The 27483-nt window shown below is 40.7% G+C and overlaps 1 protein-coding gene across 1 annotated transcript; it reads right to left on the bottom strand.

The window, feature by feature from the left end:
* Window positions 1–7306: 7306 nt before the first annotated feature.
* On the bottom strand, window positions 7307–26290 carry fundc1 (FUN14 domain containing 1). The gene is made up of 5 exons (XM_033033056.1): window positions 25830–26290; window positions 22025–22181; window positions 16759–16834; window positions 9131–9259; window positions 7307–8138 (listed from the first exon to the last, which is right to left on the bottom strand). The coding sequence occupies exons 1-5, from the start codon at window positions 25870–25872 to the stop codon at window positions 8061–8063; spliced, it is 483 nt and encodes a 160-aa protein (XP_032888947.1). The 5' UTR covers window positions 25873–26290; the 3' UTR covers window positions 7307–8060.
* Between the last annotated feature and the right edge of the window lie 1193 nt (window positions 26291–27483).

The following is a 27483-nucleotide window of genomic DNA, read 5'->3' as shown; positions in this document are numbered from 1 at the left end:
ACCCCAGTTATTTACAATATATATTAACGATTTAGACGAAGGAATTAAATGTGACATCTCCAAGTTTGCAGATGACACAATGCTGGGTGGCAGTGTGAGTCGTGATGAGGATGTAATGAAGCTGCAGGGTGACTTGGATAGATTGGGTGAGTGGGCAGATGCATGGCAGATGCAGTATAATGTGGATAAATGTGAGGTTATCCACTTTGATGGCAAGAACAGATTATTATCTGAGTGGTGTCAGATTAGGAAAAGCTGAGGTGCAACGAGACCTGGGTACGCTTGTACATCAGTCACTGAAAGTAAGCGTGCAGGTACAGCAGGCAGTGAATAAAGCTAATTTTCTAATGAAGTTGGCCTTCATTGCGAGAGGATTTGAGTTTAGGAGCAAGGAGGTCCTACTGCAGTTGTTCAGGGCCCTAGTGAGACCGCACCTGGAGTATTGTGTGCAATTTTGGTCTCCTAATTTGAGGAAGGACATTATTGCTATTGAGAGAGTGCAGCGTAGATTCACCAGGTTAATTCCCGGGATGTCAGGACTGACATATGATGAAAGAATGGGTCGACTGGGCTTGTATTCACTGGAATTTAGAAGGAAGAGAGAGGATCTTATAGAAACATATAAAATTCTTAAAGGATTGGACAGGCAAAATGCAGAATAAAATTTCCCGATGTTGGGGGAGTCCAGAACCAGGGATCACAGTTTAAGAATGGGTAGGCCATTTAGGACTGAAATGAGGAAAAACATCTTCACCCAGAGAGTTGTGCATCTGTGGAATTCTCTGCCACAGAAAGCAGTGGAGGCCTAGTCACTAGATGTTTTCAAGAGAGATTTAGCTCAGGATTAAACAAATCAAGGGATATGGGGAAAAGGCAGGAACTGGGTACTAATTTTTGATGATCAGCAATGATAATATTGAATGGCGGCACTGGCTCGAAGGACCGAATGGCCTACTCCAGCTATTTTTCTAGGTCTCTGTTTATCATCTGGCATAAATGTTCCCATTCTTCTGAACAGCATATCTGGTAATAACCCCATTTTCTCCTACATATTTTTTCCAATTTCTTCAGCGTGAAATAAGTTTTTGTGCAGTTGTGTTGATTTGTCCTTGGTTGAGGATTGCAGCATCTGGGCTGTTTCTATTTATTTACCCTGTGGGGATCTGAACTGGTGCTTGAGGGGCTAAAGTACTTGAGGATGACACAGTAATGCTGCAGGTAGTGTAACTGTCTTGTGGCTTCTGCCATCCAAGTTCAATCATGAACTTAAGCGATGTTTGTATGGAGTTGGCACGTTTCCCCTGTGCATGACTTCCTCTCGTTTCTCTCCCCATCCCAAACATGTGCTGGTAGTTCTAATAAATGTATACTTAAATCACCCTTTGGTGGCTGGTGGGTTTTAAAGGGCATGAAAGAGATAACAGGTCACAGGAAGGCAGAGGAATGGGATTGCTATCAAAATCAGCAGATTTGATGGGCCAAATGGTTTTCCATGTCATAAGAAAACATATGCACTATATATAAGTGCTGTAATTGCACTGTTTTCTCCTTCCACTTGGTGTCAGCTGCAACACAGGTGATGGCTACATAAGGGACAAAGTTAAATACTTTAACAGAACATATGTAGTAAATTGTGTAGGAAAGAACTGCGAATGCTGGTTTACACCGAAGATAGACTTAAGCATGCAGGTACAGCAGGAAGTGAAGAAAGTTAATGGCATGTTGGCCTTCATAACGAGAGGATTTGAGTATAGGAGCAAAGAGGTCCTTCTGCAGTTGTACAGGGAGGTCCTTGGTGAGACCACACCTGGAGTATTGTGTTTAAGGAACTGCAGATGCTGGAAAATCGAAGGTAGACAAAAGCGCTGGAGAAACTCAGCGGGTGCGGCAGCATCTATGGAACGAAGGAAATAGGCGAAGTTTCGGGCCGAAATCCTTCTTCAGACTGAAGAAGGGTTTTGGCCCGAAACGTCGCCTATTTCCTTCACTCCATAGATGCTGCCGCACCCGCTGAGTTTCTCCAGCACTTTTGTCTACCTGGAGTATTGTGCGCAGTTTTGGTCTCCTAATTTGAGGAAGGACATTCTTGCTATTGAGTGAGGGCAGAGTAGATTCACGATGTTAATTCCCGTGATGGAGGGATTGTCTTATGATGAAAGAATGGAACGACTGGATTTGTATTCACTGGAATTTAGGATGAAAGGGTATCTTATAGAAACATATAAAATTATTAAGGGATTGGACACGCTAGATGCAGAAAACATGCTCCCGATGTTGGGGGAGTTCAGAACCAAGGGCCACAGTTCAAGAATAAGGGGTAGGCCATTTAGAACTGAGATGAGGAAAAACTTTTTCACCCAGAATTGTGAATTTGTGGAATTCTCTGCCTCGGAAGGCAGTGGAGGCCGATTCACTGGATGCATTCAAAAGATAGTTAGATAGAGCTCTTAAGGCAGGAACGGGGTACTGATTGCGGATGATCAGTCATGATCACATTGAATAGCGATGCTGGCTTAAAGGGCTGAATGGCCTATTCCTGCACCTATTTTCTATGTAAAATGCTGGAGTAACTCAGTGGGACAGGCAGCATCTCTGGATAGAAGGAATGGGTGACGTTTCGGGTCGAGACTCTTCAAATTCAAATATGTATAATGCATTCTGAAAGTATTCAGACCCCTTCACTTTTTCCACATTTTGTTATATTACAGCCTTCTTTTATAATGGATTAAAAAAAACTTTTAATCATCAATCTACACACAATATCCCAGATTGAAGAAGTGAAAACAGGTGTTTAGAAATTTTTGCAAAGTCATTAAAAATAAATAACTGAAATATCACATTTACAAAAGTATTCAGACCCTTTGCTATGACACTCAAAATTGAGCTTAGGTTCATCCTGTTTCCATTGATTATCCTTGAGATGTTTCTACAACTTGATTGGATTCCACAGGGGTAAATTAAATTGATTGTACATGATTTGGAAAGGCACACACCTGTCTATATAAGGTCCCACAGTTGACAGTGCATGTCAGAGCAAAAACCAAGCCATGAAGATGAAGGAATTGTCTGTAGGATTGTGTCGAGACAGAGATCTGGGGAAGGGTATAAAACGATTTCTGCAGCATTGTAGGCCCCGAAGAGCACAGTGGCCTCTGTTATTCTCAAATGGAAGAACTTTAAACCACAAGTACTCTTCATTCTACTAAATGTGTTTCAGCTCATCATTATATAAAATTGCCTCATATTTTGAACTGGTGAGTAAAAGTGTTAAATTGAAAGAAATGAACGCCACAGTTTCAATAGGAGGGAGGTATACAAAGGTAATTGTGGGATTGTTGGGTTCAAGATGTTTTGTAAATGCAGTTCAGTTCTCTGGGCACCATGATCTATTGTACAATAAAGTTTTTACCTTTAAGTGGACATCAGTGTGTTCCTTACTGTAGCAACATTTCATTGCTGCCTTGATTGCTGCTGTGAATGATACACTGGAGACAGAGGATTAACATAATTGGTCATCATCTACTCTGCTTGCTGTACTTCAGCTCTTTTGGGAAGAAAGCTATCTCTACTGAAAAATGTTACTTTCCTCAGTGGCACCTCCTCTAATAAAACTTTAGCAAAAGAGAAATTATTTGTTCAGTATCAAGAAAAACTGTTGTCTCCCATTCCACCATTGAGGTGTATTACATCTTAAACTGCTACCCCCACCGGTGAAACAATGCTTCCTGTATTTAGAGGGGGAAAAAATTGTTTTTACATAGCTGCAGAACCTGTAAAATTGATCCTTGCATTCAATTATTCTAGATTTGCATAAGGGCTGGTAATTTGACTGCAATTAAATCTGGTATAAACCAGAGAATTTCCCTTCTGATAAACTCTATGGTTTTCCATTGCAATCTTTTGAAATTACAAAGCATCCTGAATGAACTCATCCACCGATGTTTCTTAATTCTTCCCTTTCTGTGACACCAAATCATGTAGGTCTTTAATTTGTTCTCAATAGAACAATATAGCACAGAAACAGGCACTTCGGACCAAGTTGCCATGCTGCAAATTTAAACTGAATCCATCTGCATGCGCATAATCTATATTCCTCTATAACCCTGTCTTTGTTCATGTGCTGTTAACCTCTTAAATGTTGCTATCATATTTGCTTTGACCACCTCCCCGGGCAGCATCCTCCAGTCACCTACCACTCACCGTGGAAAAAAATCTGCTTCACAAATCTTTACACTTTCCCTCTCTCACATTAAATCTATGCCAACTAGTATTTGACATTTCCATCTTGGGAAAAAGACTCAAGACTATCCGCCCTAATCACTGGTGTCATAATTTTATAAACTTCTATCAGGTTGCTCCTCAACATCTGATGCTCCAGAGAAAATAATCCAAGTTTATACAACCTCTTCTTGTAACTAATTCAGATAACATCCTGGTAAACCAATGTAATTGAGGCAAAATCCCAGTGAACCTCTATTGCAACCTCTCCAAAGCTGCCACATCCTTCCTCTACTGTTTCCTGCAATGCTTAAAACATGTTTTAACCATAGTTTTTTACAGCTGCAACATAATGTACCAATATCCTATATTCAATATCCTAACCGATAAAGGCAAGTATGTTGTATGGCATCTTTACCACTCTACTCGAGTTGCCACTTTCAGGGAGCGACGGACTTGCACCCCAAGTTCCCTCTGGACATCAATGTTCGTAAGGGACTTGTATTTACTGTAAATTTGCCACTCTGTTTTGGCCTCCCAAAGTGAAACACTTCATATTTGTCTGGATTAAAGTCCGTGTACCGTTTCCCAACTGGTCTCTAAATTACTGAATCATTGTAATTACTGATAACCACCCTCTTGATCCATGACTCTGCCAATTTTCATGTCATCTGCAAACTTTTTACATTTATGTCCATTTACAATAATCACAAACAAAGGTCCCCTTAGAACACCAGTGGTCACAGACTCTCCAGTCGGAATAGATTAGATTAGATTCCTTTATTTGTCATTCAGACCTTTCAGTCTGAACAAAATTTCGTTGCCTGCAGTCATACATATAATAATAAATAACAAAACACACAATAAACACAAATTAACATCCACCACAGTGAGTTCACCAGGCACCTCCTCACTGTGATGGAGGCAAAAGTCACCGTCTCTTCTCTCCTTATTCTCCCTCTGCGCTGAGGCGATCCAGGCCTCCGATATTGTTACCCCACCGGGCGATGGTAAGTCAGTCCCGCGGCTCAACCGAGCTCCGCGGCCCGGGGTGGGCGAAGCTGCCGAAGATGCCGCCCTCCAGTCCAGCGGACGCAGCTGTTGCCGCGGGAGCTCAGTAAAAACAGGTCACCAACCCGTGACCTGCGAGCTCCTGACGATGTCGTCCACTGGCCTGCGTCCGAGCCCCGGATTCAGGTCGCCACCGCTGGAACGTCGCCTCAGCTCCAAGTCGGGTCGCTGCCACCGGAGCACCGCCTCAGCCCCGAGTCGTGCCGTCTCAGCCACCGGAACGCCGCCTCAGCCCCGAGTCGGGTCGCTGCCACTGGAGCACCGCCTCAGCCATTGGAGCACCGCCTCAGCCCCGAGTCGTGCCGTCTCAGCCACCGGAACGCCGCCTCAGCCCCGAGTCGGGTCGCTGCCACTGGAGCACCGCCTCAGCCATTGGAGCACCGCCTCAGCCCCGAGTCGTGCCGCCGCCACGGGAGCACCGCGTCAGCCCCGAGTTGTGCCGCTGCCACCAGAACGCCGCCACAGCTCCGAATTCGACCAGCCTCGCGTTGGTAAGTCCTGGCTGGCTGTTTCCGGAGCTCGAGATCGGTCGCAGTTGGAGGCCGCCAGCTCTGCCATTAGGCCTCAGTGCAGACGGAGGCAGAGAAGGGGGGATACGGCAGAAAGAGTCGCATTCCCCCGAAGGAAGAGACAGAAAAACATGTTTCACCCCCCCCCCCCACACATAACACAACCTAATAAACTAAAACTTAACTAAAACAAGACAAAAAAAACACAAAAAAAGTAAAAACAGACGGACTGCAGGCGAGCCGCAGCTGTTCAACAGCGCCGCCACTTCCGGAATAACACACCTCTACCACTATTCTTTGACTTTTATGACCAAGTCAATTTTGAATCCAATCCACTGAGTCTCCACAGATCCCTTGGTCCTTAATACTCTGAGTTGAGTTGAGTCTATTGTCATGTGTAAAGTGAAAAGCTTTTGTTACGTGCTAACCAGTCAGCGGAGAGACAATGCATGATCCTGGATCACCTTATGATGTGGACCTTGTCAAATAATGTACTGAAGTCCATCGAGACAACCATCCACTTCCCTACTCCCATCATTATCTTTGTCCCCTCAAAAAAATTAATCGTTTGTAAGACGTAGACTTTCCGAACGCTATGCTGACAATCCCTAATGTCCATGCTTTTCCAGATATAACTTTTATCCCTCCGAATTTTCTCCGGTAATTTCCCTATCACATATGCAAGGCAATGTAGCTCTGTAATATCCTGGTTTGTACCTATTGCCTCTCTTACACAAAGGAAAAACATGTAACTTTTAAATTCAAGCAAATAAATGCATCTTGTTCATAACCCATATCTCTCTGTATCTCAGTATCCCTCTTGATAATAACCAGAACAACAGTTATTGCTTTTATATTTAACTTGATCATTTCATTCCCAACTCTATAGACATTACACCACATTTAAAGGTTTATTTCCCAAGCCATATGTAGATTTCTTATACTTCCTATGAAATTGTAGCATTTCATAATTTGTTTGTAAACTGCATATTCATTTTGGAAGTTTACTAACAACCAATTGTATTTTGTAGTATAGACACAAAAAGCTAGAGTTACTCAGCAGACAGGCAGCATCTCTGGAGAGAAGGAATGCGTGCCGTTTCGGGTCGAGACCCTTCTTCTGACCAGTAGTTCTCTCTTTTAACTATACAGTCTGTTGTTGGAAATTTATAAAATTCACTTTGAATCAAGTTCCAATTACTTATACAAATGGAGTTGTAAGAATCACCTAAAGTATAATCTTGTGTATAAATAATGTTTTTGATGGTGTCAACGTTCTGTAATGTCTTAAAACTAACAAGTAATTTTTGAAATCTAAATACTGTTTTGTACACAGCAATCTTTACAAGCAAATCATTTAAAATGCCCAGGAGACGTCTGATTTTCCCTGATGACAGAACTCTGATTTTCTTCAAATAGTGGCGTTTACATTTTGTGGGGAAAAAAAGATTAGGAAAGATTTAATTCCTCTGGCAAGTCCAAACTATAGTGATTGATTCCATCCCAAGTTATTTTGCATAATTGGTTATATTATTGGGAAAGACTATTTATTGTGTACAATCCTGCAGTACAGCCATTAAATTAAAAATAATTTGCTCTGATTAATTCAAGTCAGGTGGATGAAACAAACACTGTCCATTAAAACGGCAACAATGGTTACTAACACGCACAACCAATTAAATGATTTTTTAAAAACTGGTATTTAACACAAGATTGAGTAGTATCAAACAACTATGTTTTTCTTAAGAGCATTTCAAAACAGAACTGTTAGATAGAATGAGTATAAATATAAACACATTTTCTAAGTTATTTTTGTTTTATCTTTATAATCATTTGTGAAATCTAACGTAGGTTTTAATCAATAATAAGAAAAAAGAATTGAATTGCTTTATGTGTAGATATACCACAGACTAAATTAGAGATAGTCATAATAAGCCATTTATATATAAATTAGATCTCTTCTTAAATACTATGTAAAAGGTTTAAACAACAGAATATACAACATTTTTGGCTTGCAAAAAGGTTTTACAGCATGAACTGATAACAAGAAAAATCTACAATCAAAAACTCAAAAATTAATGCCTTCTTACGATGATTTAAAATTACAAGTACAGGATCATTATTTTTGTCCTTTTAATACTTAGTTGAGTGATTGGAACTTTCCAATGTGCTGCAATGCTGATCTGCAAGCATTGTTGATTCGATGCTTGCAGGAGCTTTTCAGGAGCAAACTGGTGTCAGTGTCTACATTGTCAGAAATTCCTAGGAAGCCAGTCCCAATAAAAAGCCTCCAACAAAACCACTTGTTAGCACAATATTCTTCTTTACAAATTCAGCTGACTGTGGGAGAGAAAAAAAATCAACATTCAAGATATTTAATTTAAAGAGATTTTCTTTTAAATAATATTGCAATTTTACAACTGTTTTATGATATTTAAGGTAATGATCATCAATCTTAATGTTGCATCAGTCAGGAAAAGCATAAGCTGATAAAACTAGATGTTTATTAGATTACGCTTTGTGTTTTAAGATACCCAGAGCTTTGGATTTAAAGAAACCTTATAATTACAAGTTTCAACTATATCAAAAGGTACACTCTTAAAATGGTGCTCAAACGGATGAAAATTCTATATAAAGATCCAAAATATGTAGTTTCTTGGTGTTGGGTATTGGTCTTTGGTTGGGTGGTGAATCTGTAGAATTCATTGCCATAGATGGCTGTGGAGGCCAAGTCAATGGATAGTTTTAAATGGGAGATTGACAGATTCTTGATTAGTAAGGGTTATGGGGAGAAGACGGGTGAACATGGTTGAAAGGGAAAGATAGATCAGCCATGATTAAATGGCGTAGTAGACTTGATGGGCTGAATGGCCTAATTCTGGCCTTCGAACCTATTGAGGGAGGAAAAGAGAGGAAGGGAAAACAAATATGCATTTAAACTGGATTTACAATATGTACTTAGGAGATTTCTAATCCATGACAATGTAAGGTTTTTTTTTGAAACCCCAAAAGTGCTGGTTAAATCACAACCTAGACCTCTCTGTGGAATAAAGCCTATTGACCAAATGTATAAGATTAATGAGTGTTTTATTAAGAGTTTGACATTTTCAGTTTAGGGGATGTAGGAACTGGAAAGAAAATGTTTTTGGTTCAACCCTTGCTCTTTGTATATCGACCAATCTCATTTGTGGCATTGATAAGAAGGCCGGAGCATGGTGGAATCAATGTATTACATGGAGGAAAATGTGACAATTGGATGCAGGAGGGGTTGCTGTGAAATTCCGCTAAAGGACCACTTGTTCAGAAAGTTATTTGACACCAATTTCCCTCACCTCTTCAATAAAGGTGTTGATTTCAGGAGCAGCTTTGTTTGCTTTTTTCCTCAATTGTCGTTTGGCTTTATTTACATCTTTTTCAACCCTTTTCCAATCCACTTTAATATAGCCGGTGTGATTTGCAACCTGAAGAAAAAATATACATTATTGATCAAAGATTCAAGAAATCTTTTATTTTTAACTATGGTCCATAGACTTTACACCAGACTTGCATGAATCGGCACACACAATTCCAATGGTGTCATATTATTGTGGAAAATCAGGTTGCCTATAGAAAATTATTTGTTTTGCACAATTTCAAATGATAAATCAATATTACTTAATGCAAATTAAGATAATGCTCAAGTTCTATTAATATCTGTTATGTTATTTTTTATTAAAAGGTTCTCTCAAAATCTAATCCAAATCCTAAATAAAATATGAAAAACATATCTATCACAGTCTTCTGGCTTTTATGTGCTATCATAATATAGTTGCTTTGCTCCAGCAACCAATCGACTGATCGGAAAAATAACTTTCTTCATCTATCCTATCATCTGTTCCTGTTGATAGGTTTTTAATGTGGGTTCTGTAGGAAGGAACTGCAGAAACTGGTTAAATCGAAAATAGACACTAAAAGCTAGAGTAACTCAGCTGGTCAGACAGCATCTCTGGAGAAAATGAACAGGTGACTTTTCAGGTCGAGACCCTTCTTCAGATTGAGTGTCGGGGTGGGGTGACGATTCGGATCAAGACCCTTAAGACTGAGTCGGAAGCGGTTGTGATGTTTCAGGTCAAGACCCGTCTTCAGACTGAGATTCAGGGGTGATAAAATGATTATAAATACATAAAGTGGAAAAGGGTAGCTAGAGAGTGGGACCTCCCAGGAATCAAAGCAATCACCTCTATGTGGAGCTTCAGATGGGCAAGGTCCTCAATTAATATTTCTCCTCTGTATTTGCCGAGGAGAAAGACAGTAGGACGGAGGAACTTGGGGCAATTAATGGAAGTGTCTTGAGAACAGTCAGTGTTACCGTCGAAGAAGTGCTGAAGGTACTATCATGTGTGAAGGTAAACAAATCTCCATGGCCTGATCAGATATATCCGAGGACATTGTGGGAAACTAAAGAGGAAATTGCAGGAGCCCAGATTGAAATTTACTACCCGTCCTTAAATATGGGAGGAGCCGGAAGACTGGAGGGTGGCAAATGCTGTACCTCTATTCAAGAAGGGCTGCAGGAAAAATGCTGGGGACTATGGGCCAGTGGGCTTAACATCTGAAGTTGGGAAGTTACTAGAGTATTCTGAGGGATAGGTTATACAGGCATTTGGATGGGCAAGGGCTGATTACGAATAGTCAGCATGGTTTTGTACGTGGGAGGTCGTGTCTCACAAATCTCGATGAGGGCAGAGCTGTAGATGTTGTATACATGGATTTTAGTAAGGCATTCGACAAGGTTCCGCATGGTAGGCGGCTCCGGAAGGTTAGAACGCATGACATCCAAGAAGAGATAGCTGAATGGATAACAAATTAGCTTCATGGAAGGAAGCAGAGGGTGATGGTGGAAGGTTGCTTCTCAGACTGGAGGCCTGTGACTTATGGTGTGCCTCAGGGATCAGTACTGGGTCCGTTACTGTTTGTCATCTACATCAGTGATTTGGATGAGAACATACTGGGCAAGATTAGCAGGTTTGCAGATGATACAAAAGTGGGTGGTTTTGCAGATAGTGAAGATGGTTGTGAAAGATTGCAGCAGGATCTTGATCAATTGACCAGGTGGGCTGAGGAATGATTGATGGAATTTAATACAGAGAAATGTGGTGTTGCATTTTGGGATGTCTAACAAGGGCAAGACCTACACAGTGATTGGTAGGCCTCTGGGGAGTGTTGTAGAGCAGAGGGATCTAGGAGGTTCCTTGAAGGTCGTCGCAGGTAGATAAAGTGGTCAAAAAGGCTTTTGGCACATTGGCCTTCATCAGTCAGAGTATAGAGTATAGAAGTTGGGAGATCATGTTGCAGTTGTTTAATACATTGGTGAGATTTAATTTAGACTACTGTGTTCAGTTCTGGGTACCATGTTATAGGAAAGATATTGTCAAGCTTAAAAGGGTTCAGAGAAGATTAACAAGAATGTTGCCAGGGTTAGAGGGTCTGAGCTAAAGGGAGAGTTTGAGTAGGCTGGGTCTCTATTCCTTGGAGCGCAGGAGGATGAGGGGTGATCTTATAGAGGTGTACAAAATCATGAGAGGAATAAATCGGATAGATGCACAGAATCTCTTGCCCAGAGTAGGGGAATCAAGGACCAGAGGACATAGATTCAAGGTGATGGGGAAAAGATTTAATGGGAATCTGAGGGGTAACTTTTACACACAATGGGTGGTGGTTGTATGGAACAAGCTGCCCGAGGAAGTATTTGAGGCTGGGACTATCCCAACATTTAAGAAACAGTTATAGACAGGTACAGGGATAGGACAAGTTTGGAGGGATATGGACCAAACACAGGCAGGTGGGACTAATGTAGCTGGGACATGATAGCCGGTGTGGGCGAGTTGGGTCTGTTTCCACAGTGTATCACTATGACTCTAAATCATCTATTAGTAATTGTCTGCACCCTCACAGAGGGATTTGTTCAAGTCGGCATCATGTTCGGCACAGAAAACATGAGCCGAAGGGACATGTACCTTTTTATGTGCTGTACCTCTCTACGTTCTCTAGAAACATAGAAAATAGGTGCAGGAGGAGGCCATTCAGCCCTTCGAGCCAGCACCGCCATTCATTGCGATCATGGCTGATCATCCCCAATCAATAACCCATGCCTGCCTTCTCCCCATATCTCTTGATTCCACTAGCCCCTAGAGCTCTATCTAACTCTCTCTTAAATCCATCCAGTGATTCGGCCTCCACTGCCCCCTGTGGCAAGGAATTCCACAAATTCACAACTCTCTGGGTGAAAAAGTTTTTTTCTCACCTCAATCTTAAATGGCCTCCCCCTTATTCTAAGTGTGCCCCCCTACTTCTGGACTCGCCCAACATTGGGAACATTTTTCCTGCATCTAGCTTGTCCAGTCCTTTTATAATTTTATATGCGACGGCGACTTCACCCGCCCGAGTCGCGGGGTCGAGGAGTGCCTGTAGCGGGGCCTTACATCACCGCCCGGCGCGGCTTCAACGGCTGCGGGACTTTGCTAGAGCCCGCCGGGGGCTCCAACAACAAGACCCGGAGCAGGGCCTTGCATCACCCGGTGCGGCTTTAATGGCCGCGGGACAATTGCCATCGCCCGCCGGGGGCTTTGACTCTGACATCGGGAGGGGAATGGGGAGTGCAGGGGAGAGATAAGTTTTTTTGCCTTCCATCACAGCGAGGAGATGCGCTGTGATGGATGTTTGTGTAAACTGTGTTGTGTCTTGGGTCTTTTTTTTCATGTATGTATGACTGCAGAAACAACATTTCATTTGAGCCTCTATGAGGTTCAAGTGACAAATAAATTGTATTGTGTGTATTGTGTATTGTGTGTGTTCTTATCACTTTTTGTCTAATGTACAGTGCATTCAGAAAATATTCAGACCCCTTCACTTTTTCCACATTTTGTTATGTTACAGCCTTATTCTAAAATGGATTCAAGTAATTTATTTTATCATCAGTCTACACAATATCCCATAATAAAAAAAAGAAAACAGGTGTTTGGAATATTTGCAAAGTAATTAAAAAGAAATAACTGAAATATCACATTTACATTAGTAATCTTGACCCTTTACTCAGTACTTTGTTGAGGCACCTTTGGCAGCGAGTACAGCCTCAAGTCTTCTTGGGTATGACGCTCTAAGCTTGACACACCTGTATTTGGGTAATTTCTCCCATTCTTCTTTGCAGATCCTCTCAAGCTCTGTCAGGTTGGATGGGGAGCGTCGATGCACAGCTATTTTCAGGTCCCTCCAGAGATGTTCGATCGGGTTCTGGCTGGGCCACTCAAAGACATTCACAGACTTATCACGAAGCCACTCCTGCGTTGTCTTGGCTGTGTGCTTAGGGTCATTGTCCTGTTGGAAGGTGAACCTCCACCCCAGTCTGAGGTCCAGAACGCTCTGGAGCAGGTTTTCATCAAGGATCTTTCTGTACTTTGCGCCATTCATCTTTTCTTCGATCCTGACTAGTCTCCCAGTTCCTGCCGCTGAAAAACATCCCCACAGCATGATGCTGCCACCACTATGCTTCGCTGTAGGTATGGTATTGGCCAGGTGATGAGGGGTGCCTGGTTTCCTCCAGACGTGCGCTTGGCATTCAAGCCAGAGTTCAATCTTGGTTTCATCAGACCAGAGAATCTTGTTTCTCATGCCCTTTGGCAAACTCCAAGCGGGCTGTCATGTGCCTTTTACTGAGGAGTGGGTTCAGTCTGGCCACTCTTTCCCTTAAAGGCCTGATTGGTGGAGTGCTGCACATATAGTTGTCCTTCTGGAAGGTTCTCCCATCTCCACAGAGGAACTCTGGAGCTCTGTCAGAGTGACCATCGGGTTCTTGGTTACCTGCCTGACCAAGGCCCTTCGCCCCCGATTGCTCAGTTTGGCCAGGCGGCCAGCTCCATAAAGTCATGGTGGTTCCAAAGTTCTTCCATTGGAGAATTACGTAGGCCGCTGTGCTCTTCGGGAACTGCAATGTTGCAGAAATTGTTTTATTTGTAATAGAAAAAAATCACATGTGGTTAAAGTACACATTGTCAGATTTTATTAAAGGGTATTTTTATACATTTTGGTTTCACCATGTAGAAATTACAGCTGTGTTTGTACATAGTCCACCCATTTCAGGGCACCGTAATATTTGGGACATGGCTTCACAGGCGTTTGTAATTGCTCAGGTGTGTTTAATTGCCTCCTTAATGCAGGTATCCCAGCACCTAGTCTTTCCTCCAGTCTTTCCATCATGTTTGGAAACTATTATTGCTGTTTATCAATTATCAACACGAGGACCAAAGTTATGCCAATGAAAGTCAAAGAAGCCATTATGAGACTGAGAAACAAGAATAAAACTGTCAGAGACATCAGCCAAAACTTAGGCTTACCAAAATCAACTGTTTGGAACATCATTAAGAAAAAAGAGAATACTGGTGAACTTACTAATTGCAAATGAAGGAAGACCTCCACAGCTGATGACAGAAGAATTCTCTCTATAATAAAGGAAAACCCCCAAACACCTGTCCGACAGATCAGAAACACTCTTCAGGTGTGGCTTTGTCAATGACCACTGTCCACAGAAGACTTCATGAACAGAAATACAGAGGCTACACTGCAAGATGCAAACCACTGGTTAGCTGCAAAAATAGGATGGCCGGGTTACAGTTTGCAAAGAAGTACTTAAAAGAGCAACCACAGTTCTGGAAAAAGATCATGTGGACAGAGGAGATGAAGATTAATTTATAATCTGAGTGATGGCAAGAGCAAAGTATGGAGGAGAAAAGGAACTGCCCAAAGCATACCACCTCATATGTGAAACATGGTGGTGGGGGTGTTATGGCCAGGACATATATGGCTGCTGAAGGTACTGGATCACTTATCTTCATGGATGATAAAACTGCTAATGGTAGTAACATAATGAATTCTGAAGTGTATAGACACATCCTATCTGCTCAACTTCAAACAAATGCCTCAAAACTCATTGGCCGGCTGTTCATTCTACAGCAAGACAATGATCCCAAACATGCTGCTAAAGCAACAAAGGAGTTTTTCAAAGCTAAAAAATGGTCAATCCTTAAGTGGCCGTCAATCACCCGATCTGAACCCAATTGAGCACGCCTTTTATATGCTGAAGAGAAAACTGAAGGGGACTAGCCCCCAAAACAAGCATAAGCTTAAGATGGCTGCAATACAGGCCTGGCAGAGCTTCACCGGAGAATACACCCAGCAACTGGTGATGTGCATGAATCACAGACTTCAGGCAGTCATTGCATTCAAAGGATATGCAGCAAAATACTAAACATGACTACTTTCATTTACATGACACCGCTGTGTCCCAGACATTATGGTGTCCTGAAATGGGGGGACTAATAATAATAATATATTTTATTGTCATTGCACATAGGTGCAACGAGATTTGGTATGCAGCTTCCAATTGATGTCATAACTTAAATAACTAATAAAATTTAGATACCCCGAGAAACATGATTTATATATTTTTAAAAAGAACAGTAAAACAGTCTAAAGTGCAAATATGTCTGTGCCGGGTTGATGTGCGACGTGACCATCCGAGGGAGACAGTTCATGGGGGTGGGGGGTGGGGCACTCATCAGGGCCGGTTCAGAGCAGCGATAGCTCTGGGGATGAAGCTGTTCCCGAGTCTGGAGGTGCGGGCGTAGAAGGCCTTGTAACGTCTGTCGGAAGGTAGGAGTTCGAACAGACTATTACAAGGGTGTGAGGAGTCTTTGTGGATGCAGACGGCCTTCCTGAGAAACCTATGTATAAACACTGCTGTAAATTCTACATGGTGAAACCAAAATGTATAGAAATCGCCTTTTTTAAAATCTGACATTGAGTACTTTAACCACACATGATTTTTTTCTATTACAAATCTCAAATTGTGGAGTACAGAGGCAAATAAATAAATGATGGGTCTTTGTCCCAAACATTATGGATGGCACTGTAATTGGCAGACAAAAGGAACTGCAAATGGTTGATTCTTGAACAAAATAAAGTGCTAGAGTAATTTAGCAGATTAGGCAGAACCTGTAGAGCAAATGGATAGGTGGTGTTTTGGGACTCTTCATCAAACTGATTGTAGAAGGGGGGGTGGGGGGTTCAGGTGGAGAACGCTAGAAAATAAATGGAGGCAGGACAAAGCCTCTCAAGTGATCAGTGGGTACTGGGGGGGGTGATTTGCAGATGGGTCGGCAAAGGCGAGAGATGAAAAGGAAACAAAAGGATGTTACATAAGGAGAGAATAGGAGTGAATTGTAAAGCCAGAGGGAGGGTTATAGGTGGAAGGCGAGGGGGAAAGAGGGCGAGGTAGAGGGAGAAATGGGTGAGGGGAGGCACTGGAATGAGAGAAGGGGAAGGGGAGATATTACGTAAAATCTGAGAATTCAACATAAATATGTACATTAATTAAAACATTAATAGTGGCATTTTGACATCTACTAATCCTCCTTCTTGTTTTAACAGTTAAGGGGGTTACCATCCAGTTCTTTTAAGTACCATATACCATGCTTCATTCCTGCACACTTCCAAGCTGCTTTTGTTAACATAATTTATTGGCCTCAGTAGAGATTGATGAACGTAGCTTTGAATCACTACTGACATAAACTAAATTCACATCAGGACAACGCTTCTTCTGCTGCAAAGATTTCTGCAAAAGTAAACTTGCATTAGACTTATAACTTAAATCTCACTAATGTTGGTCGACATCATTTCTGGATATCATATTCCTTTCACTTACCACATATATTAAGAACAATAAAGCTTGTGAGAAAATGAACATTCAACCTGTGAAGCAAATCATAAATGAAAATGGAAAATAGTTTCTCATGATGTTGTACTGTCTTAGACTTAAATCTAAAACAAAATCCCAGATGTTTATTTCTATTTAAACTACTCTGGTTTGGCTGTTGTGCTCTACATCTGCAACATTCACAAAAATGAGATGAATCCATAAAAGATTTACCTGCATCAAAAGGAATCCACCTCCAATGGCTGAAGCTGCCAGTTTGCCAATCTTCTGAAATACAAAGCCTGCACACCTGAATGTTAAGAAAACCAAAGCATCAAATGTAATTTTTTTAAATTTTATTTTAAATAAGGCATTACTTGGTTTAGTCCTTAATATCAATTCTGTTTCATCATTTGCAGATGCTGGTGACTTGCTGAGTATTGCCTATATTTTATGTTTTTATTTCCAATGTTCAGCATCAGCCACATTTTGTTTTTGGATGTAACAAAAGTAACACTGCCCTTCAATCTTTGCCAGTTTAATTTTTTTTCTTGTTTCATGGCCCCTTTCAAATTTACATATTCACAATCAAGACAGAACATTTGTTAATATAGCCTAGGCTCAAATGTCATTTTTGTTAAATGTCGATTTTTATTCTCATTTTCCATTGCGAGAGAAAGCACTGAAAATCCACGTAGATGTTGGGCTAAATGTTCCGCTGAAATTGGAATTACATGTTAGTATTCAGAACTTTGCACTGCCGATTTGCTGCTCAAAACATCAATTACAATTAGTTAGGCAAATCTGTATCACTTAAAGTTTTATCTCACCAGAAATATATGTGTAAATAACTGCCCATTCGGTTCCCTTTTTGGGACATCAAAGCCACGCGCTTAATTGATTGATTAAGAACCTCTTTTAGCTGCAAGGAAATTGTGCAGGTTTTCTGTTTTTAATAAGTATTCAATTTTGTGGTGTTATTGATCAACTCAGAAGTATCATAGCAGATGTTTAGATGTTTAATAAAAAAGTCTTCCTACCTCACCCCCTTTCCCATAATAATGGGATGTATATAATGTCCTTTGGTGAACTCGGGTACAATTTGATGTCATTTTAATTTGTTTACATGCTACAAATCCAGATTAATGAAACTATTTTCATATAGGGCCATAACAGGCAACAGAATCAGGATTATCATCAAATCGCATAACATCAAACTGAAATTAGAAAAATAATTTAAAAAACCTAATCTACTGAGCAGTCAAAGATAATTTAATTTAAATACCATTTTTATATATGGCAGTTAAATGTAAAACATCATTATCATGAAAATCAAAACAAAACTGCAGATATTCTAAGTCTGAAATGAAAACAGAAATGATGGAAAAGCTCAGGTCAAGCAGCATACAATGCCCTCCAAAATGTTTGGGACAAAGACCCATCATTTATTTATTTGCCTCTGTACTCCACAATTTGTGATTTGTAATAGGAAAAAATCACATGTGGTTAAAGTGTACATTGTCAGATTTTATTAAAGGGAATTTTTATACATTTTGGTTTCACCATGTAGAAATTACAGCTGTGTTTACACATAGTCCTCCCCCCCCATTTCAGGGCACCATAATGTTTGGGACACATGGCTTCACAGGTGTTTGTAATTGCTCGGGTGTGTTTAAATGCCTCCGTAATGCAGTTATAAGAGAGCTTTCAGCACCTAATCTTTCCTCCAGTCTTTCCATCACCTTTGGAAACTTTTATTGCTATTTATCAACATGAGGACCAAAGATGTGCCTATTAAAGTCAAAGAAGCCTTTTTGAGACTGAGAAACAAGAATAAAACTGTTAAAGACATCAACCAAACCTTGGGCGTACCAAAATCAACTGTTTGGAACATTATTAAGAAGAAAGAGAGCACTGGTGAGCTTACTAATAGTAAAGGGACTGGCAGGCCAAGGAAGACCTCCACAGCTGATGACAGAAGTATTCTCTATAATAATGAAAAAAATCCAAACACCTGTCCGACAGATCAGAAACACTCTTCAGGAGTCGGGTGTGGATTTGTCAATGACCACTGTCTGCAGAAAACTTCATGAACAGAAATACAGAGGCTACACTGCAAGATGCAAACCACTGGTTAGCTGCAAAAATAGGATGGCCAGGTTACAGTTTGCAAAGAAGTACTTAAAAGAGCAACCACAGTTCTGGAAAAAAGTCTCGTGGACAGATGAGATGAAAATTAACTTGTATCAGAGTGATGGCAAGAGCAAAGTATGGAGGAGAGAAGGAACTGCCTAAGATCCAAAGCATACCACCCCATCTGTGAATACGGTGGTGGGGGTGTTATGGCCTGGGCATGTATGGCTGCTAAAGGTACTGGCTCACTTATCTTCATTGATGATACAACTCCTGATGGTAGTAGCATAATGAATTCTGAAGTGTATAGACACATCCTGTCTGCTCCAGTTCAAACAAATGCCTCAAAACTCATTGGCCAACGGTTCATTCTGCAACAAGACAATGATCCCAAACATACTGCTAAAGCAACAAAGGAGTTTTTCAAAGCTACAAAATGGTCAATTCTTGAGTGGCCAAGTCAATCACCCGATCTGAACCTAATTGAGCATACCTTTTATATGCTGAAGAAAAAACTGAAGGGAACTAGCCCCCAAAACAAGCACAAGCTAAAGATGGCTGCAATACAGGCCTGGCAGAGCATCACCAGAGAAGACACCCAGCAACTGGTGATGTTCATGAATCGCAGACTTCAAGCAGTCATTGCATGCAAAGAATATGCAACAAAATACTAAACATGACTACTTTCATTTACATGACATTGCCGTATCCCAAACATTATGGTGCCGTGAAATGGGGGGACTATGTATAAACACTGCTGTAATTTCTACATGGTGAAACCAAAATGTACAATAATCAATCAATCAATCAACCTTTATTGTCATCTTGCAAAGCAACAATTGTACAGTGCAAAATGAGAAGACGTTTCCCATAAACCTGCCAGTCCCTTTACATAAAACGTAAACATTTCACACATAATAACAGTAAAAACAATCCAGTCCCTGATGAAACAGTATAAATAATTAAAAGCAGGTAAAACAGCAACATTAAAATACAGTAAAAACAGTCATTAAAATGTCCAGGGCAGCTGATTTTCAGTGGCCAGCGCCAGAGTTATTAAATTGTCAGTGCAAAGCAGCAGAATCAGGCAGAGTGACTGTTTAGGTGAGATTTGTTGGTGAGATTTGTGATTTGTGATGTGGTATGGATGCACTTTATTACGGTGATCTGTGTTATTAGTGGTAAGTAACAAAAACAGTGTACCATCATGTACCGAACCCAAATACCACCAACCCTGGTTGCGTGGCAATTAAAGATTCTATTCTATTCACAACTGTGGCAGGAAGCTGTTTAGCAGTCTGGTAGTCCGGGCTTTGATGCTACGGTATCTCTTGCCTGATGGCAGGAGATCCAGGTGTGTGTGGACGGGGTGCAGTTTGTCCTTAGCTATTCTCAGAGCATTTTTTTATAATGTCCTTTAAATGGCATAAAATGGCCTTTATTAAAATCTGACAATGTGCACTTTAACCACATGTGATTTTTTTCAATTACAAATCTCAAATTGTGGAGTACAGAGGCAAATAAATAAATAATGGGTCTTTGTCCCAAACATTATGGAGGGCACTGAATGTACAAAGAGAAACAGTGTCTCACGTCCCATATCCTTGATCAGAATTCCTGGCCTTGTTGTTTTAAAATTATCATGGCTTTTATCTGTATAACCCAATTCTCATGAACCATTTATCACTAAAGCTATTTATGTATTCTAAAGCTGAACACAAAATATTGAAGTAACTCAGCGGATTAGGCAGCATCTGTGGAGGGAATGAACAGGCAAAGTTTCGGTCTAGACTGAGTCTGAGTAAAGGGTCTGTCCCACTTTGTCGATTTTTTTAGGCGACTACAGGCGACTAGGCTGTCGCACATGGTCGCCAGGGTGTCGCCTGTATGGTCATGAGTAAAATCCTTAGTGTCCCAAAGAGTCGTAGCGTCTTTCTGGTAGCCGCTGGATTTTCGAAATTTTCAAATATTGGCGTCAAACCCACTGTCGCCGAAAATATTTGAAAATTTCGAAAATCCAGCGGCTACCAGAAAGACGCTACGACTCTTTGGGAGACTAAGGATTTTTCTCCTGACATAGGTTGTTGTCAGGTGACATCGGTTGTCCCCGGTGCTGACTTCGGTGAATTCCATTGGCGACTACGTGCGTCAAGAGAAGTCAAGTGGCAACAGGCATTGGAAAAACCCAAGTTCACAGAAGTCAAGCTACAACAGCCAGTCGCGATGCTGATGAAGTCCATCTACGCCTATATCGGCGACAATGTACAATTATACTGAAGACAAACTACGACCATACCGGCGACACCCTAGGACAGCTGGCGACCATCGGCGACAGTTGACGCAACTAGCTACGCCAGACTATGACAGTGGTGCCTCCGTGGGGAACGCTCCACGTGGTCAGGTGACTATAGTATGCGGACATTGTGCATTTTGTATTGGGGACATTGTGCATTTTGTATTGGGGACATTGGATAGTGCAACATGGCTCCAAGAAGAAGCTCAGGGTGGAGCCTAGTGAAGTTTCTGAAGACAGCCTCATCTTCTTGCTGGAGCTCAGTCATCAGGTTGTCATGCTGGCCCAACCTGGGTCTCTTCAGGGACAAGCGCTTCATCCACACAAACCACTCCTTGGGCTTCTTCTTCCCCATTCTTCTTGTCCTTCTATCGTGCTGATTTTTAAGCATGGCTGCTGTAAACGCAGGGCTTCTTCTTGTGAGAGCAATGCCCTCTGATGTTGTTCCATGGTAGTCATGATTCAGAATGATTGGAAACCCTATCCTACAACCCCTTTTATAGGGAAACTGGGTGATTCCAATGTTTAGGAGGCCAAAATGACGTGAATTGTCTTCAGTTGTCACAGACAGGGTTGAAGCTTGTTGCGGGTGGACGTAGGTTGACCGATCATCGTAGGTTGTCACCTGTGTGGTCGTAGGTGGACGTCCTAAGTCGCGACGATTGGGTCGTCGGTTGTCGGTAGCTTGCCGTCGACTAGGTGGTAGGTTGTTGTAGCTTGTCATAGGCATTGTCGTAGGGGGGGGTCCAGTCGCCGGTTTTCGGTGGCCTGCTACGACTATGACAGTCGCCTAAGAAATCGCCTAAGTGGGACAGGCCCTTAAGGATCCCAATCAGAAACGTTGCCAATCCATTCTCTCCAAAGATACTGCCTGACCTGCCGAGTTACACCAGCACTTTGTGTTTTGCTCAAGATTCCAGCATCTGCAGTTACTTATGTCTTTATGTATTGCACAGCTTTTCTTTCTCCATTTGCTCCCAGAGTGCACAAATACAGGGGAAGAGAAAGAAAACTGTAACAACAGTAGATGAGACTATGTTAAGTTTGACAACTTGCAATGTTGTTCACACTCACCAGCCAGTTACACCACCCATCATTAACTGAGTAGCTACAGAATATTTCTCTGCAACTGGACCAGAACTCTGACCGAAAACACGACCCCACCACTCGTTTTGTCCTGAATACTCCCTCAGATCTACTATTTCGTAGGTTTCATCATCACTATTTTGGCCTAAAGAAAGAACAGAACAAAATAATTTATTTTTCTACCAAATAGCTAGCACATATGTTCTTACAAAAAAGCAGAAAGTATAAGAAAGAAAAGTTGAAAGTTTGTTTAAAGTCACGAGCAATTGATAACTTGGTTCCACTTTCAATTCTGTAGCAGCAATCGAAAAAACAAGAAAATAATTGTTTTGGCTAATATCAGATAGTTACTGATGTCTCTTTCTATTTCTCCACACCAGTATTAGGTCAAAAGATAAGTTTATTTTACTCCAAAATCAGAGCTTCCCAAATATTAATATATCCACTTCGATCCCTTATTTGGATTAATTATCAGGTTAATAATTTAGGTACTCAAATTTAAATTAAATGATAGAATGATTAGGGAACTGATGAGACGATGTATCCACTGAGAGGGTACCACGGATCCAATACACAATGCTTCAAAAGGGTGCTGAATGTACTTGCCTGAACACTTGACATATTACAGTTTGTAAAGATATGGACCAAGTACCTAAAGTTAGGCCTGAAGAAGGATACTGACCCAAACCATCACTTATCCATGAGATGCAGAGTTGCAGCCTGACCCACTGATGTACTCCTGCACTTTGTGTCTACTTAAAATGGATAGACTGGATAGTTTTTCTTCGGTTAGCATGGACACAATGGGTTATAACTCTAAATCTATCTTAATTGAGCTAAGCGATAATAAGAATACAGCTAGTTTCAGTATCCTTTGATAAGGAAAGGGAAAGTTATTTGCTTCTAACGCTAAGCAGATCCACTGGTTGATGTGTGTTGCTGGGATTTATTGACTGGGTCATGATATCTGACATTGTGAAATTCTGACAGCATACCATCAGAAGTTATTAAAAGGAGAGAATTGGTAAGAAGAGGACTAAACTGAACTATAGAATTCCCCTGAGTCAAAAAGCACCTGCTGAAAGGCACCAAGGGCTTACAAATAAATAACTGCCATTGGAGATAAGCACAAAGAAATTGTGTGAATGTACCACCGAACCCATTCCATTTGCAAAAAAAAGTAAAGACCTGGAGAGAACATTTAAAGATGTTTGTTTTTACCCCCAGTTAGGTACATTTAATCATTAATGAGAACTTTTATCCCATAGTATTAAAATCATAGTGGTGTTTTAATTTACAATATGCAAGTATATAAAGAGAAATACAAAGTAATTTGTTTTCTTTCAATAGCAGTTATTTTTTTAAATGGTAGACTGGATAACAGTCTTAGAATACTGCAACTTCTTTTTTTGTAAAGATGAACGTTGAATTGTACTTCAAATTAAAAGGACGGAGGTAGTTTTTCAAGTGCTTTTAAATGCTTTGAGCAAATCGCTATTTCAAGTTTCAGCTTAGCTCAATGGTCAATTTCTATTAGGTTATAAGGTTGAGCATTTAGTTTTGACTGGATGCATGCTTTGCTATAGCACTGAAAGAGTGCTGCACAATCGGAGGAGGTGCTTTTCCAAATTAGAAATTAATTTACACACTCAGGTCAATGTAATTAAAGGTAATTTAATATAACATTCTCTATTCCTTTGAGTCATGTAACAGTTTAAATAATATTTCTGTAATTTGCTAATTGTCTGTGCTTGGAAAGGATAATTAAAAAAAGATGATTGGTAAGGGTCTTTGAATTTTAAGAACAAAATAATATTACATCGGAGACACAAGAGACTGCAAATGCTGGAATCTTGAACAAAAAAAATGCTAGAGGAACTCAGCATTTGTGGAAAAACAAAGTTTTACATTTCACTCCTCCCCTTCTTTCTTTATCTGACACCACTCTGTCTCCATTTCATCTCGTCTTTTTTTTTTTACTATTTCTACCCATCAGTCAACACCCCCCCCCCCCCTTTAACTTCACCTATATCACTTGCCAGGCTTTGCCCAACTCCCATATCTCTTCTCCAGCTTTCTCTCCCCTCCTGTCAGTTTGTAGAAGGATTGCAGCCCGAAACGTAATCTGTCCATTTCTCTCCACCGATGCTGCCTGACTCACTGAGTTCCTCCAGTAATTCCAGTTCCTCCAGTAATATTTGGCTTTTAATACAGCATAATGCTGGTATTGCACATTATTTAACAGATTCACAGACATAACAGTCATAGTAAATGTAGAACTGTGAAATATAGCCATGAATTTGTATTCTTGCCATCATTTCCATTTGCTTCCTTAGCCACAGTTCTGGATTTAATGTGGCTATTCAGAGCCTCAACAACCCAGTGACCTTTCAATGCCATACCTCTCAAACACATCTACTTCTTCCACTTTGAACATCAATAACGTCATTTTTAAGCTTGACTATTTTGATGCTTATTTGGCCATCTCTGAGTAATCATGTTTAACAAATTTCAATCCACATCCCAAATATTCCCAGTGTGCTACATTAGCTCCAATATAAATTTCCCACCATTGTTTGCAACCCCTTCTTGCTACTTCTGATTTCCATTAGCACATAATCCCATGTTAGTCTTTGCAACCTTTTCCCCATATATCTTATCAATCTCTAAATATCCTTTAAAACATAATTGGGAGTCATGCCTTTCGCCATCTGAGATGCGTGCTCAAAAATTTCATCCCAAACTGGTTCAGAAATAGCTTTAAAAGTCCACTTGTCAAGGCTTCTCTGTTGAACAATACATTTCTTTGGCCTAGATTCAGCTTTTATCTGACAGTTCCTTATGTGAAGGAACTGCCCCAATGATACTATAGAAATGCAATTTGTTAGTAACATATTTAAATAATAATCACTAATTTTGGTTTTAAATCTGATCTATACATGTCTTAAATATACACCGTTTCATGTTGTGTTTTTGCAAACTTTGGTATAATCCAATGAGTTGTTGAATATGTCTTATGTTCCCATCAAGTAGACTCATTAAGATGCGAGAATTCAGGACGAACAATTGTCACACATAACACATAAAGATGCGATATTATGTGAATAGACTCGGGCTCGAAAGTCTCAATCAAGATGGTGGTTTAAAAAAACCATTTAAGTAGGTTCATAGGTTTGATGACTTGGGAAAATATAAGCTCAGGCAATTTAATTTCAATATGTAAAGAAAGGATATTTAGAGAGATAACTATGGTATAGTCTAAAGAAAATTCTCTGGAAGCATGCTTTCATGTGACCCAATTTATTTCTTAAACAAAATATCATACAGTCGACAACTTTTCCGTGCAAAAAAAAGGTTTCTAATCAGTGATTAGTTTTGATAATAGGCTACCATAAACATGCATATATTGTTGTCCATTTTACTTTCCATTCTCGTGATGCGTTTTCTATGAATTTTGAATTGTTTCAAAATTAAGTTGAATAGTTTCAAAAATATGGGAGAAACAATCTCTTATAATTTTAACATTACAGCCACTAGTACAACTGTACATTTAATCATTTCATAACAATTTTACGCCTAAAGGATGTCCGATGTGCTTGACATCATCTCGTTGAATGTGGTTATGGCAATTTAATGAGCATTGCAATTTTTAAATAATAATACGCCGGTGTTTAGTGACAGTGATCAAGCGGGAGAGGAGGCTCGTTTCTTCATCCATCGAGGCCGGTAGTGGTAACGCCGCAGCTTTTCCGCGATAAATATAGAGAATGAAAGAGGAGCAATCGCGACCTACCTCCGCGGTCCGCCATACTGTCGCCAGTCTCAGCGCCCGTCATTAACTCAGCTCCTAACCCGGAAGTACAGGCTGTGTGGGGTCAGAATGACTGACGGCCTGGGCGCCATGGTGATGGTCCACAGTCCAGACCAAGTTGACAGTAGGCGTTGCCTCCTAATCTCCACGAAGGTGTTTACAACCTTTCACCAGACGTTCAATGGAGCTAATTATCCATTTAAATCCGTATGTCTAAGAAAGAACTGCAGATGCTGGTTTAAATAGAAGGTAGACACAAAATAAATCCTTATGCAGTGGTTATTAATGCTGAGAACTATTTTCCGTACTCTCCCTTTGCCTACTTGAATTTGTATTGATTGTACATTTGGATCCTTCTGCAGACACGGTGGAGCAGGAATCAGGGGGGGAGAGGATATAGAGAAAGGGTCTCACAGACTACCGTCGGAGAGAGGAGAACTTCTTCAAAGTAGGCATAGTTTGTGGAGATTGTGAAGTGGAGCAGTCAAAATGCAGAAACAATGAACTGCAGATGCTGGTTTCCAACAAAAGACACAAAGTGCTAAAATAACTCGGGGTCAGGTGGCATCTCTGGAGAATATGGATAGGTGACGTTTCAGGGTCAGGACCCTTCTCTGGTCTGAAGAACGAAGGATCCCAACCCGAAACGTCACCTATCCATGTTCTCCAGAGATACTGCCTGACCTGCTGAATTACTCCAGCACGATAAAACTATACATACCCATCAAACCAAGCCACAAAGTGTTGGAGTAACTTGGCAGGCCAGGCAATGTCTCTGGAGAACAGGGGAACAGATACGGTGAATGTGCAGAGTCTATTTTCCAGAGTAGGTTTAAGGTGAGAAGAGAAGGAATTCACAGGAAGCCTGTGGGGCAACCACATGAAATGAGATGCCAGAGAGGTATATTGAGACAGGTATAATAACAACATCTAAAACACATTTGGACAGGAACATAGATTGGAAGGATCCAGAGAGATGTGGGCCAGTCGCAGGCAAATGGGATTTGCTTAGAACGGGCATCTTCAATAGTTCAATACTTTGAAGACAGTGCAGCAGTAATATGTTTGATTGGTTCCTGGAATGTGGAATGTCCTATGAGGAAATATTGTGTTGAATAGGTCTAAACTCAGGACATCAAAACAATGAGAAGGAATCTCATTAAACAAGATTTTGAGGGGAATTGACAGATTGGATTCTCCAGACATGACAAGGCTATAACCGGGATTACTATATCTTAGGCTAAGGGGTCAGCTATTTAATCATAAAATAAGGAAAAAATTCTCCTGAGCGTTTACAGTCTGGAGTTTTTGATCTCGTGGGCTACTTAATCATAGGGCAAATCAAGAGCTATGATTGGTGGGAGTCAAGAAAATAAGATGTATTTTCCTAAATAGTTTAAATGTACAGTTTATTCATTTTTTACATTAGTAGGTTACGTTGGTGACTCTCTTATAGAAAAACATCTTAAGGGGATTTTGCAGAAGCATTATTCAAATAAAACTTGATAGAACCACAAAAAAAGTAAGAAAAAATGTAGGTTTAAATTAGAATGAAAAAAGAGCGGCTTAGGAAGGTAATTACAAAGATTTGGAATATTGCGTTGGGGGAACGAGGCACAACGGGTCCCACTTGGGG

Source organism: Amblyraja radiata, chromosome 14 (assembly GCF_010909765.2).
Source record: "Amblyraja radiata isolate CabotCenter1 chromosome 14, sAmbRad1.1.pri, whole genome shotgun sequence".
Lineage (NCBI taxonomy): Eukaryota > Metazoa > Chordata > Chondrichthyes > Rajiformes > Rajidae > Amblyraja > Amblyraja radiata.
Note: the sequence above shows the minus strand (reverse complement) of the source record. Positions and strands in the feature narration are given on the sequence as shown.

Bases quoted from the DNA above. Each gene is read 5' to 3' on its own strand.
- fundc1 (XM_033033056.1), bottom strand. From the start codon at position 25,872: ATGACGGGCGCTGAGACTGGCGACAGTATGGCGGACCGCGGAG. The intron at 16,835-22,024 runs GTGAGTGTGAAC...CTTAACATTCAG, and splicing joins ATGGGTGGTGTAACTGGCTG to GTGTGCAGGCTTTGTATTTC. The intron at 9,260-16,758 runs GTAAATCTTTTA...TTTTTTCTTCAG, and splicing joins GTGGATTCCTTTTGATGCAG to GTTGCAAATCACACCGGCTA.